Source organism: Micrasema longulum, unplaced genomic scaffold (assembly GCF_059751315.1).
Source record: "Micrasema longulum isolate JH-2025_06_02 unplaced genomic scaffold, ASM5975131v1 h1tg001047l, whole genome shotgun sequence".
Classification (NCBI taxonomy): Eukaryota; Metazoa; Arthropoda; class Insecta; order Trichoptera; family Brachycentridae; genus Micrasema; species Micrasema longulum.
The window spans coordinates 18,726-34,636 of NW_028278235.1; the positions used below are offsets into that span (position 1 = coordinate 18,726).

The 15,911-nt window shown below is 32.2% G+C and overlaps 1 protein-coding gene across 13 annotated transcripts in view; it reads right to left on the reverse strand.

The window, feature by feature from the left end:
- Nt5b (5' nucleotidase B) overlaps positions 1–15,911 on the reverse strand; it is a 103,638-nt gene that overhangs the window by 13,102 nt on the left and 74,625 nt on the right. For all 13 annotated transcript variants that reach the window (XM_088232982.1, XM_088232974.1, XM_088232978.1 and 10 more), the window contains one exon: positions 3,765–3,838. In XM_088232982.1, the coding sequence (XP_088089108.1) occupies positions 3,765–3,838 (74 nt within the window). The remainder of the gene's footprint in view (positions 1–3,764; positions 3,839–15,911) is intronic.

Genomic DNA, 15,911 nt, shown 5'->3' on the forward strand with positions numbered 1-15,911 from the left:
CCTTGCTATTTGAGCAGCAAAATGGTCACTACAAAACTAACCTACAAAAATGTAACTGCATACATTATTTGCGAAATATCAAAAAACTTAATTTAACTACTAAATATAAGTATGCATAATGTAAGTAAAAGGCACGTTCTAAAATAGTATTTTAAAACGCAATTTAATTATACACACTCTCGTGAAGCTTCGTTTTTACGCATTTACAATAATTGTATTTCAAAACCTTTTTAAAAATTCATAAGTACATAAGGACTCTAAAACAGGTGTCAAAGGTTCATTGCAAACCATGGTAAAAAAAAATCTAAATAGCAAGGTAAAATAACAAAGGGTGGATTGATACTGATTGCATTATAATTATTATTTTATTATTTTTATTTAATTAAAGCTAGGAAAACGCAATAACCTGTAAAAAATATAATCCACCCGAATTTTACCGTGTGGATTTGAACGGAAGCGCAAAATGGGCCTATCGTGAACGATCCATTTTATATGTATCGTACCAATCCACACGGCATTGTAAAAGTAGGGTGGGTGGATACTAATTATATTTTTTGTTTTATTTATTTAGTTCTAAAGGTAGGTAAAAAAATTGCAAAAAGAAATCGAATGGAGATTAGTCGCCCTCGCGGTGTACTGGTTTGTGTGTTAACCTGCCATTAAATAAATAAATAATTATGCCGAGTGGATTTTTACTATGGTATAAAAACGGCCGAAACAGCGGGAAGATAACATGGCGCGGCGAGTATAGGGTTATAGGGCCAGGTGGTAATATTTGTGTGCTACAAGGACGACGAAGACCAGGAAGGCCCAAAATACGATGGATGGACTGCATCAGTGAGAGTACGACAACGTTGGAAGTGAGGAACTGGAGAGGATAGGCAGCAGACCGGCAAGAGTGAAAGAGACTCCTGGATACAGCCAAGCCCACCCAGGGCTGTCGAGCTTATGATGATAATGATGACGATAATTTGAAAAAGGAGAACTGATAAAATTAAACAAGATTTCATTTAATTTACTTTATTTTAATAATAATTTTTGGTCGAACTGTAAATTTTTGCAAGTTCTTATATTTATAATAGACTAGCGGACCTGACAGACGTTATCCTGTCCGAACATTGGCTTGCCTGCTATTAGCTGGTTGAACAAACATTTTTTCGTAAATTAGGATGCACGTTATTTATTTTGGACTTTTCTGAGCAATTTATATATTCGTAATAGGGGTTCGTTTTTAGTTTCATCTCTTCATGTGATTGGCTAAGAGTCCTCTTCGTACTCAAATCAAAATCATGCAAAAATTACTGCCCTTGTGCTATAATTCAGAGAGAAAATACGGAAATACGTGTTAATGAAGAAAATTCAGAGCGCGATTTACCCTGAGCCCTCATTAACCTCCAGCCGTGTTTTGACGTGAGCTTGACATTGATATTCGAAACCAAAATAAATGAAAAGGAAAATGCCTGATTGTGTCGTGAAAGCTTGCAGAAACAGTTCGGATAAAAGGAAAGAGACTTTTCATTGATAAGTAGGTATCTAGGTACTTGTTTACGATTGAATTCCAAAACTAAAAATTATTCATATTCAAATATTGAATTTAATTAGGTACCTAGGTACTTGTTTATGGTTCATTTCCGAAATAATTCATTCTCAAACATAGAATTCTTTTTGCAAATGTTTGACTCTGCACAACTTACCATCAGTGGTGCATTTTGTGTAAGAATCCGTTTTTAAAAAATGTATCAAATGTCAGTTTAAATTATTTAACCATTACTAAAAACACATTAAAAATAAGTTAATATGTATAAATTAAGATATTGTAAGGAAATGAATCAATTCAGAATACATTAAAAATAATTTATGTTTGGAATTTAAAAAATACATTCTACGATATTTTTGGAAAATGCATATTAGTCGAATGCAATACTGGAAGTTCGAAGAAAAACACATATTCACTCCTATCTTTTTTCTGATGAACATATTGAAGATATTATTATTTATAAACCTAATTCACGTAAATTCGATTATTTTGCGAAAAATCACATGTAAATCGGTCCAGTAGTTATTGAGTCAATAAAGGACAAACTTTCATGCATTCGTTTATATATATATATATATATATACACTCGTAGATAGATAATTATGAGTCTTTACATAAGAATCAACGCTTTTACTGACTCCACACTAAGTCTGTTCCTTTATTTGCTCCATAGCGCATTAATTAGTGAGAAAACTCTTTCAACATTCGCGTTATGTGCGCTTATACAAAAGTAAACAGTGAAGTATTCGATGTTTTTAGCAGTTTTGAAGTAAAATTTCCACTGCTGGTGCAACTTCAAATTTAAATAGTTTCATCGGGATCGCCATCTGATTTCGTTTCAAAAAATGAAATCAAGCTAGAAAATTGACGATGTAATATAACAATCTCTTCTCCACTGGCGCTCAAGAACTCAATACATGGAATTAAGTCGTCACATTTTAGATCATCAGCATCTTTCTTTGAAAAGTGGGTTTCTTGGGTTTGTCATTAGAAATACGAAACATTTTAAAAGCTTTAATTGAATTAAATTATTGTACTGCTCACCGGTGAGGTCTCAGTTAGAATATGCATCTCAAATCTGGTGACCTATTTATGATGTAAATATTGCTAACTCAGAGAGAGTTCAGAGAAAGTTCCTACGATATGTTAACTATAAGATGGGTCTACCTCTTTCTGAGATATCATATCATTTGCATATATGCTCCCTTTCAACTAGACGCATAGTAGCTGATGTTGTCACACTATATAATAATGTGAATAATGTTATTGGTTGCTCATGCTTGGTAAATGAAATAAATTTTAGGATTCCATTTAAGACCACCAGCCTGGTGGCTTAGATGTACTTTCCCCACCAGCCCACCACCAGACCACCAGCCTGGTGGCTTAGATGTACTTTCCACACAAAATCATTTCAAACAAATAATGTTCAGTTCTGTCCGTTAGTTCAATTTCACCTAAATGCCTATAAATTTAACCATCTTTTTTGTATATTTCATACTTCGCCTGCTTTAATTAAATAAAAAAATATGTTAAGTATAATGTAATAAGTTACCAGTTAAATCAATGTTTAAATTAGTCACTCCCTTGCTACTAAATTATTATAGTGATTAAATATAACCATTCTATATTTGTTTATATAAATATGTGTATGCGCTTTTAATTTCTCAATATTTCTTTATTCTTTCAGATATATGAAATTACACTTTGTAACAAGTAAATTACGAACTTTTGAATAACTTCTACTGTATATTCTTAAACATGTTTTTATCAACTTAATTTTTTAACCTTTGTATAACTGCTACCTATTTTTGTTTATACACTTTATTATGTATTATATAAGCAAATTTGTATTGTAAAAGCCCTATAGGCGTTTAAAGTATAAAAAAAATAAAAACGAGGAAATATAGTAGGTAAGGGAGAGCAGGAGGATAATTTATAGAAAAGGAGGACATGTTCTCCTTTAGGATATCATCTGGCAACCCTAGGCTGGTAGAAGGACGCGACTGGGGGAATCCACGGCATTTGAAGAACGACAAGAGTTAAATAAATAAAAAAATAATGTATAAAAAGTACTTTTCACGTAATTGATCATTTTAAATACAACTGGGTCTAACCGGACCCATCTCCGGTAGGTATAAGGTAATAATTATTACTTGCCAGTAATTAATTGAAAAGCAAATGGCGACGAGACTTTAGACACAAGATAAATAATTATAATTAACAGTACCTGCAAGTGTGTAATCCATATCGAAGCCATAAAACTTGATGTTTTCCAGATGCAGTGATCTGTTCACGAATATTCTGAAAACAAAAGAAAATAAACCATTTATAATTATTTACAGGAATTGGGTTTATTGAAAACTATTGAAGCCATTTACAGACTGGCGGCCCTGTGTCCTGCCAACATTCGTGCATATCCTCACGCACGCACGCGGATTATTCTGACTTTTCTGACTAGCAATACATCAGAGAGCAATATCGTTTATAAAATTTAAAATAATTGTTGAATTCGATCACGTCGTACCTTTCTCGGCCTTGCTGTAGGAACGCATCTATTAGCATTTGTAAAATAAAATAACCCACTTATAATAGATGCCTAAAATTACGTCGCGTATTAAGACTTCAAGATCTACACACCTACACAATTCTAAATACGGAAGAAAAAAAAACTAAAGTTAAACCTTTTCTCATATTTGATGGAGTTTACATGAATTTATTTTCAGTGATGCGCGCGAATTTTGGAGAATTCGTAAGTTCAAAATAATAAATTAACGCCGTGCTATTTCGGGCGGGCTGAAAATTGGCTGATCTTACCAACGCTGAAAAAGTATAAATAATAATCGTACACATCGTACACACCTGAATAAAATGATTATTTCCAGCGCATCTGTCGAAAGTGACCTCGTGTCGGATTATAAATACGGTCCATTAATAAGTTAGAAGTCGTTTTATGAACACTCAATAATTAAATATCCACTTTGCTATAGAGAAAATTGTACCAAGAAGCGAGAAACGTAAACATATTCCTATTTATAGTTATTATCATGATATAATTAATCGGGTAGTATTGAAACTATTTATGTCAATAGTCAATAGTTATGAGTTCAAAGGGTTTGCACAAGGGCGCAGTCCTGAGAATTAATATTTTTTAAACGAAAATCAGAATCCAATATTTGCAAGCAAAAACGACCTACATACCTACGCGTAACCGTTTTTTGCGCAATTCTCGGCCTGCGCAATATTATATATTTATGTGCCCTATGCATAATATTGTCGATTGAAATATTGCACGGCTTACATCGGTAGGTTTACGCTTCTTTGCAAGAAAAGTGTATTATCCAGAAAGATGCAATTTTACAGGAAGCCACGGATCATAATTGAAGATAAAGAAATTCATTGAAGATCTATGGTAAAAAAACATTCGTTTAAGTTGTATACTTTTTTTAATTTTTGAAGTCGCTTCCTGTAAAATTGCGTTTTTCGAGATAATACGTTGTTGATATTATTTTCATTTAGTTGTAGAAAAATTGACAAACACTAACCAAACATAAAAAATGCTCTCCCATGTAAACTATTTTAATAATTAAAATAAATGTTATTTGAAAAGTTTTCACTGAATTTAACGAGAAAATAAAATTCTACCACAAAATATCGTACAAAGGACGTAGAATCAAATATTTTAGTATTGTTTTATAAACATAAATCAATACATTTTTAAGACTCCACTATTGAATAAATTGTATAAAGAAGCGACAAACCATAAAAAATCAATTAAATAGTTACCTAAAAAGGTAATATAAAAATATTCCAATGTTTCATTATTTTATGTATTAAAAAAAAGTCTTTATATTCAATTAAAATAACTTCGTATAAATAATACATTATTTTTTATATTCACATCATAAATTGTTACTGCTGTGTTTTCATTTCGTATAAACCAAATAATGTCACATCATATTAAAATATTGACAGCGAAGCAGTGATATGGAAAATTGCAAAATGAATAGAATATTATCTTGGTCTGCTCTATTTTAGGCTTGAATATACTTTACTAACTTGAAGGTCGATTTATGAAACTATTATATATATTGAAGAAGATAGAGTGGCATGGCTTAGCTTCTTCTGAATGAAAAAGATAACTACATTTTGGTAGTTCATTAAACATGTAATAAAAAAAACAAAGCAAGTATTATTTTGTTAAGTACAATAGTCGGGTCTATTTCCTTATTTAATTTAACCTTGAAATTGGAATACAATTAAGAAAATAACCTAAGGCAATCGAGTTAAAAACCAATTAAAATACTTATATTCCTTATAAACATCATTGTATAATATAATGAATTTGTTTCAGAGATTTTATTACGGAAAAATACCATAAACATCAATTCTGGAGGTCTATCCTCCAGTATTTGATTTTTTAAACTTAAATTTTTGGATCTCGCATTTAATACATTTATGTTACACAACCTATTTAATATTCTTATTCTTAAAGGTGAGGGTCAGTGCTATCCATCTAGAAGTTTCGAAAAGGTTCATTCTAGCAAGTTGTTTGTTCAATCTACAGTGCCCTGGGCTGGCTCTGGTGATAACCCTCGCCTGATTCGGCTGAGCTTTATTAGGTCGAAAGCAAACCTTCGCGAATACTCTTTTATCAGTTCCTTCGCATTGTGCTGATCAGGTACTTTTTGACAGAACCTTACGCTCTGCTTCCTGGCCCATGACCTAAGCTCGTTTCGAGGAGCACATTCGGGCAACCCGCTGTAGGGCTCAGGGCCTATCGGGGCTGTCTCAGCTCCCAGCATTACCAGTTCATCAGCTGCCTCGTTACCGTCGATGTTTGAGTGTCCAGGTACCCGAATAAATGTGACACTGTTGATTGTCGCCGACACAACTAAGCGCCCGTAGGCATTCCAGGGTTAATTTAGAATTGCCCTCGACAGAACTCGGTGCATTTAGAGCAGCCTGACTGTATGAGAGAATAAAAAATATTTTGTTTTTGTATTGCCTGATAAAATCTGCGAATAATCTAATTTAATTTACATAAAACCTACACTTTAGAATTAGCTAGAGACTGGATAGAGTTGATCAGAGTGTCAAATAAATATTTATTTAATGTTACCTACATAGGAATAGCAGGAAAAAAATTTATGATATTCAGGTGAGACTGTTAAGGAGGTTGTACCGAATAGCGTAATCCGTGAGGCGAAACATATTCTAAAAATTATATAATGTCCTGCCGGTAAAACAACTTTGTGACTTCAAATTGATTGTAGATCACTCTACATAATAGTTTCTCACGCTCACAACACTAGACTAAAAACTATGAATTTACTGGTCGTTCTATAAATTCCAAATTAAAACAAAAAAGTGTCCCACCGAAAAGTCTCTAAGCTTAAAATTATAACACGCTTTAAATATAATTAATAAGCGCTGTTCCGCAGCACTGAAAAAAAGCCAAATTTTTATTCTTGTCAAATAATTCAATATTATCGATTTGTATAAAAGCTGTCGTGTGCAATGATTTTATCGATAGACTAACATCTTGAAAATCTTGTTTGTATGAAAATCGACATGGCCGGCGAGTGAAGTACTTGAAGGTATTATCGCTGTTTGATGTATTTTCCTAAGATATAATATGTGAAAATAACATGTTTTGAAAACTTGTTTGTCTCTATAATGTCACTGCGCCTCAAGAAATACACACATGTTTATTTTGAAATACAAATATGTCACAACTTATTTTACCTTGAGACACAAAATAATGGAAAAATAATTAATTACTAACAAAGAAAATACATTACGAGTTAAACATATTCTTTATTTAAATTTGTTGCAACAGAGAGGGAAAACATTTTTGTGTAAAATGGCCACTTAAACCAGCCAACCAGCGTGTAAAGTGGCCACTTAAACCAGCCAATGACTAGACTTGACTCCCACATTCCTTTCTTAAAAAAATGTTTTCCCTCTCTGTTGCAACAAATTTAAATATGAACAACTCTTTAGGGAGAAAATCCAGCCAGTCTGCAAGCCTTTGGACATACTGTAAACATATTCTTATTATTTAAAGTAAATGTATTCTAACATATGTACATACAAACACTTTACAACATTTATAAAATTCACTAATAAATAATTGTTTTCTTACACTTTTCATACTTTCCGTTATCATATTACACATTTTCAAAACTTTCATGTTAATAATAATAAAAAGATCTTTATTTATCATAATATACATTATGATACATATAATATAAGAAAACAAAGGTATAAACGGTTAAATGGGGGAATTATTGCCACTGGCAATCTCATACAGTCAAACCAAAAAAATTATGATATTTATACCCAGGAATATTCACTGAGTTACTCGTACGTCTTCCAAATATTCATTTATGGTGTAATAATATATATATATATATTTAAAATTAACATCTTTTTGACACCCCTGAAGACATTTTTTATTTGTTTATTATTTTACCGTTTTCTGTATTTATTTATTAATTTACTACCTGCCGTAGCCAAATTGTAGAACATAGTATTTAAAAAAAAACAAATTTTCCCTCACTAGGTTCATGTATTATATTTATAACATGAGTATATTACATATTATTAGTTCTACAAAATTATGAAGTTTTTTAAATATAACTTTTATTATTATTTTCATAGTTATATTTTTTTTAAATATTTAGTTTATATTTATAAATCATATAAAACAAAGTATTTTACAAATATAATACGTTGAATTACATCCCCAGGAGTTACAACAACTCAATTCGGGACACAAATAATATTAATATTTAGAAAATAACACATAATGAGAACAACAAAGAAACAAAGCAAGTTTAGCACATTTATAACTAAATATAGCATAACAATATATCCGCCAAAAACTTTGCAAATTCCTATGTAAATTTCTGATTAAAACTACTTCGTTAACATATATTTATTATATGTAGATAATTTGAGCATTGTGCGTGTACTAAAACAGAATTATACTTTTTTTTACTATTACTATTTATTATTTCAAACTCCATGAGACCTAGGTGCGAAGGTTTTCACGGTCACTGTTATCAATATTATGTATCTTTTTTGGGTGATACCGTGTATGTTGGATTTGATCCGACGTTTCGGCTACCATTGCAGGAGCCATCTTCAGGGAAAACTGTGTTTTCACACACACAGTTTTCCCGGTGATACCGTGTATGTTGGATTTGATCCGACGTTTCGGCTACCATTGCAGGAGCCATCTTCAGGGAAAACTGTGTTTTCACACACACAGTTTTCCCTGAAGATGGCTCCTGCAATGGTAGCCGAAACGTCGGATCAAATCCAACATACACGGTATCACCCAAAAAGGATACATAATATCCATGAGACCTCTCTAGCAATTGTCTAGTTAGGACAAAATAAACGGGTGTCTTCATAATACATTGACTATTTATTATCCACGTTAAATAGTGAAAAATCTATAACATATTATCTATGATTGTATTTACAAGTGAAATTATACATTAGTAGTTACATTTCAGAATCCGTTATGATACATGTTTATCTTCTTCTTCAGCCTTATTCTCTCCACTAGTGGATAAGGGCCTCCTTCGAACGTCTTCATATCTTCCTATCACCCGCTTTCATCAACCATGGTTTACCGGCTATCGACGCACTGTCATCGACCCATATTTTCTGTGGCTTTCCAACCCTTCTTTTGTTTGCCCCATTTTAAAGTTGTAATACAAATATGTATAATAATATACACATTTACAAAATATCTACCAGTTTTGAGTATTGAGGTAATACTGAATTTTCTTATTGGCCTCTTGCCACATTTGCGGCACAAAGACTTCAGAGGACACTTGAAATATTTAAAGTGAAAGGAACTTCGGCACGATAAACGTGAGCATGAACAAAGGGATGAAAAGGAGGACCTATTTTAATTCCATTTTTGGCACCTAATGATGCAAAGGGTACTGCATTGGTATATCAATTGAAGTATATCTCGTTTGTTGTTACATGAAGATACGATGATCAGTCTTACGCTTCAGATGCCAGCCCAGGAACTTTGAAGTATTTAGAATACGAAGTGGGCATGTAGGTAAAAATCTATGCAGAGTGAAAAAAAATAATTTTATCGTATTTTTTGTTTGTGGTAGGTAGTATTTTATTATTCGTTTATTTATTTACATAAATAAGTTTACTGTACATTATATGAGACATAAGTCCCAACTCCATGGGACTAGAAGTCCTGTGTTGAGATGGAACGAATTAGTTAACACAGATCCATAAGTCAGTATATCACCACAAATATAGGATCAGAAACACAAAAATTAATTTTAAAAAAACATATATATATGGTACATCAATATGGTAAACAGTAAACTCAAACATTCGGAAAACCATCAAGGAGTTTCCTACTCAAATCCCTCCCACTAAGTAAAATCCAGTCCTTTACTCCTTTCTTGAAAGTAGTTGTCCTTGAGGGCTTAATACGCTCTTCTAAAATATTGAACACTCTCGGTGCGATAAATGAGAGATGTCTCTAAGCAATAGTCGTACGGGTTTTGGGTATGACATAATTCGTGCTCTGGGAAAACCCCGTACGGACATTTTGCTGAGACCTCTCCTTATTATTCGACTAGAAGTGTGTAAGTGCTTCTGTTAGGTACAGTTGTCTCATATTCAATATTATCTATTTTTAAAAAAAAAATGAAGAACATTATATAATGCGCTCATAATTGTCTTATTTTATGCGATCACTAAATAAAGTTTAACTATAACCATATGGCAGTTTTCACACCACAGCAAAAATCCACCCAGCGCGTCCGACAAAATAACACAGGGTAGATTGACAGTACATCATGAGGCCGACTAATCTCCACTAAATTGTCTTTGGCAAATTTTTCACCCGCGAGTTGAAAGTAAAGAAATAAAACTAAAAAATAAAATAATAAATAAGTAAGCATGATATATGGGAAATAGGCCTATCTCTCCTTTTCCATTCTCACCTTGCCAATTTTGTTCCCTCTCTTTAATGATTTTTAGGCTGGACAAATTGTGTTTTTACGGGGAAAATTGTGGGGAAGTTTTGATTTCTTCCATTCTGAACGTTTTATTATTTTTACTTACAAAAAGTAGAAAGTTTTCAAATTATAAGTAAAATAACAGCAAAAAAAGATATTTTTACCGTTTTTATCAATGTTGCGTCACAATTTGTTAGAAAACCTCTGATTCGAATTCAGCACCCTAAAAAACATATATAATGAAAGAAATCAAACCTCACGACTTTCTTTTTAGGGGCTATTTTGAGTACAAATTGACTATTATTTGTCTATATTATTGTACTTACATAATTTAATATTATTTATATACTTTTTATCACGTAATGTATTTCGTCCTTGTAAATGCTCACTGGGCGTATATTATGATATGCAAATATTTACTACGTATTTTCTCAAATTGAACGGTTTGTATATTAATTAATTATAATATTTTTTCTTATCTCCCAGAGAGCACGTATCAACATATCGATAAAACCGGCTTTGTAATATGTAGGTAGATAGAGATAGTATAAAATTTAACCATGCCGTCTTAGAAACTGTAAAATTGTGATTTATTTATTTTTTACTTTTAAAGCCCATTTAAAATACGGAAGAGAAACACCTTAATTTTAATTTAGCATTCAATGGGGAGTAAAGATTCGGCGACAATCATTGGTTGCATTTGATAATATGACTCTGAGATGACGTAATGAAAACACGTATAGACAGGTCGGTAGAGCATACCGAGATTTTATTTATTTTATTTTATTTTTTGCACCACAACAGGCCAGGAGACCCAATTACAGTGGTGAATTACATCACAGAACATCCAGGCTTGAGAAAAATCACATTAAATTTTTGTGTTCTCACCGGGAATTGAACCCGGAACCTTCCATGTGTGAGTCAAGCGTCTTGACCGCTACACCACGGAGGACGCTAGAGATAGATAGATAGAGATAGCAGGAAATTTAGTATGCAGTGTCGATATGTACCGATGAAGATAAGGTTTGTGATTGAGGCTCTAAGGTAATATACACGCCCTTATAAGTATTAAAAATATGATAGTTTTGTAAAGCGTATAAATAAATAAACACGGTATAAGTTATATTACCTTTATTAATAAATACATTATACTTAAAATATATTAGCTCCTGTGGAGAATTGAACCGCTAACATTTAAATATCCGTCACGCTTATGGGCTTATGTATAAAATTTTGTCGAATCTATTGTATTAAATTCAGAATGTCATAAAGTACGTTTTATTTGTTATCTAATAACTACAGATTTGTAAAGGATTACTGATGCGTGGTTACAAAATTATTTAATCGTTGTTTGACACAGTTTTATACCATTTTAAAACGGCGAAACGGCGATTATAATGACAGTAATAAAATACATACAAGGCGGGACATAGAATGCCAAACCAAAAATAAACTAATTAACTGACAATGCTTCCGAAGCGGAATCTGCCACTTCTCAATTTGACAAGCTGTCGAAACTCGTCACCAACCAACAATTCGCGTAACTAAAGAGCCAAATCGCATCCTGGGAATAATAGTGGCACAACTAAAAAAAAAACATTTTTACAGGAGAGCAGAATTAGATCAGTAAATTAATATTTATTTACAAAAAACAAAAGGCACAAATTAAGTGTCAGATATTAGACACTACGTCAATTCAACAGAAGTAATATTACTGATGATTACAATGTTAACTCTATACGGATAGCTAGAAAAATATATAAGATTTACAGTTTTTTTTATGTAGGTATACATAATACTCTTATTGAAAGTCAATACAAAAACAACACAAAGATATTGTTAAGTTTAAATAATAAGACATTGAAAAAAAAACATAATAAAACATAAATACATAAACTAACAGTTAATAATTGGACAAATAAAACCACATTGTCAGTTTCATACACTGTTATCTTCTATGTAATTTTTTAATCCATAATAAACCTTTTTCTGAAGTAAGCCTTTTATGTGTACAAAAATTAAATGTGATAGGGTACAATCATATTCCTCTTGTTTCATTTAATTATAGGCAAAATTCATATTTATGGCGAACTTTTAATAATTTTAATGTAAAAACAAAATTATTAAGATTCGAGTTCATTTCGTTTTGTTTGAAGGTTTTTGGCATTAAAAAATGATTGGTTTGAATATGCCTAAAACAAAGATTACGAGTCCAACAGAACGAGACATTTTCATTAACAACAATAAAATCGAAGTGGTTTATGAATATATATATCTAGAACACAAAGTCAAACTTGGTAAAGATAACTAGATAGCGGAGTTACCAAGAAGAAAAGGGCTAAGTTGGGCTGCTTTCGGCAAACTAAAATATATTTTTGAAAATAAAGAAGTTCCTATATGCTTAAAAAGACAAGTATATGAATCGTGCATATTGCCGGTGACAACATATGGACTAGAAACCATGTCTGTAACACAAAAAAGTAGCCAGAAATTAAAATGCACGCAACGGTCCATAGAAAGACAGATGCTCGGTGTAGAAATAGAGAAATAAGTGAATATCATGGATCGTGCAGCGAAATTAAGATGGCAGTGGGCAAAACACTGTGCGAGACAAAATGATGGCAGGTGGACACCCAGAATAATAAAGTGGAGACCATGGGCAAACACAAGAAGTGTTGGAAGGCCACAGAAAAGATGGGTCGACAACATTGCCTCTATTGCTGGTAAAACGTGGATGATGAAAGCGAGTGATAGGAAGGAATGGAGACGTTTGGAAGAGGCCTTTATCCAGCAGGGGAGAGAACAAGGCTGAAGAAGAAGAAGAAAATTATTAAACATAGATTTATTTGCGAATAATCATAATGACGTGCGGCGTTTGCTTTCGAAATAATTCGTAGTGCTTTTTTTTCTTTTTGATTTACATTAGATTACTGTTCATTTTATGTTCGAGAATATTTTTTAACTTACTGTGATGCTACTTGTGAAAACCTGTAATTGGCTAATTTGTAATTTGTTTTGTTTTATATATAAGAAAAATAAAAAAATACACGCGGTATTTTTACGCACATGCAAAATGTTTTCATAACTATATCGACTATACACTTTCATAATGTTTATTTCTTTAAAAAGTTATTTTAAAGAATCACGACCACGAAACTTGTAATATGCCTCTCACTGCCCTCTTTTGTAAAATAAAAACAGTGGCAATATCGGCGGCCCGACCGCACACTAAAATAACATAAGACGTAATACTGAAAAATGGCACAAGATGTAAATAGTGTGAAAGTAGCTAAAGTGATTGACATCTCATTATTACATTAGAAAAATCCTCCGAGAAATAAATGCAGGAACTTATGTAAAAACTCCACAAAACTGCATTACTTATTATGGGCCTGTTTTGACATTTTATGAAAAAAACACTATCACAATCACAGGTTAAAATAAGCTTAAAAATACTCCAAATGTATTAAACCACTTCAAAATAATTATTTTAGAAAATTTCTTAAATAAACTGAATACATTTTAATTAAATATTTTTTGTTACAAAAATACTCACTGTAATTCAAACAAACTTTGGGAATATATCTAAACGCTAGAGCCGCATGTCTCATTTTTAAATAATTCTAAAAATAAATTAATTTATCTGCGCAGAGACAAACTTGGAGCTAGACGCACGTCGGTTTGAATTGTATTTTTAAAAATATATATGTATATGGCAAAATGTGGGAATGCGTAAGTACACAAAATACCTAGTGTTAGCGGCCGGCTAGTTCGTGTCTTGGGCCTTAAGGTTTACTCACTTGTGTCATCTAGTTTTAAATGTTTTAAGAAATAACAACGGCATAATAATAGTTTGGCCATTATTATTTCTTGAATTAAAAAATATATATATATAACATTGTTATTTTTGTTTTTAAAGCCGCATGAATATTTTTTAGAATTAAGCGTTTAATTGTGAGGATAGGGAATATATTCAGGAACAATTCTGCATACTTTATTAAAAAATTACAATTTTGGACTTGTACCATTATTATCGCTTAAGTGCGAAATGCTGTAATAAGTGGGAGATTCGTTTCCAAACAAAACAATGCACCAAAATTGACTTGGTAGAAAGGTAGGTACTTTAAATCTAGCATATAGCGTTACATTTAAAAAATCCAAGTGCATATTTAATCATGCATATTTTATTTCTATATCGAGTTATGTACCTACACGTACAATGCACTTCCTAGTTAGAATGTTTTTTTTTTATTATTATTTTTTTATTATTTAAATAACCATAAAATACAAAATACTCATAATTAACAATAAATAAGTTGACATATTATTTAACACGTTATTACCTCTCCAAGTGAGCAGACTGTTTAGCTAGCGAGTTCGTTTCACTTTTTTATTTATTTTGTCTTGTATTATTTAAAGGAAATGCGCTTTCTAAGTTTTCTCTTAAAAATACCTGTCTACATATTTAAATAACTTTAAATTTTCTGGGAGAGCTGTCTGTTGAGTAAATATTTTATAATCTTCTTCTTCACGTGTCATGTCGGGTCCCCCCGACGTTGACGATCACTTGGGAGAAAGCTTCCCTATCCTGAGCAGTGCGAAACAGCTCCTCCACAGTTCTATGTCGAGCCGGGAGATAATAAGAATTTTTTATAATAATAAGAAATTTATAATCCGTAAATACAAACGCCTTTTGACATTTTTGCTCGGGAATTTGCGCAACTGTCATTTTATAAAATATTATATTAGCTACAGAACAGAGGAAATTAAAACAACTTACTTATAGCTTGTTGATATTCTAAATATTTATTTAATCCATATTAATATTATAAATGCGAAACTGCGTGAGTATGTTTGTTTGTGTTTCTTTCACGTCGCAACAGAGCGACCGATCGACGTAATTTTATTAGGATAGCCGGAGAGCTGGCAAGTGACGTAGCTACTTTAAAATAGCCTCCTCGGGAAAATTCTTAGTGGAGAAATGAATAACGACGCTACGCCGTCATGGACTAACAGATTGTCGTTTTTGTGCATAGCGATAATTGGAGGACCGGCAATCGATACAGGCTACTTTTTATCCCGAAGAAAACATCTCAATCCATCGGGAAAATGAACAAAAGACGCTACTTCACAACACACCAACGGATTGACATGTACAGAGATAGCAGAAGGCCGGGAAGTGACGTTATTTTTCATCCTGGAAAAAGATCTCATACCATTGGGAAAGTCTCTTTTTCGAAAGTTAAAAAAGCACACTCGCACAATCCATACCACTAAATCCGTCCTGTTCGGGTAAACCAAAAGGTTCAAGTGACTATCCAGTTATCCGGTCCGTGTCTCGCTGACAAAAACTTCCTAAT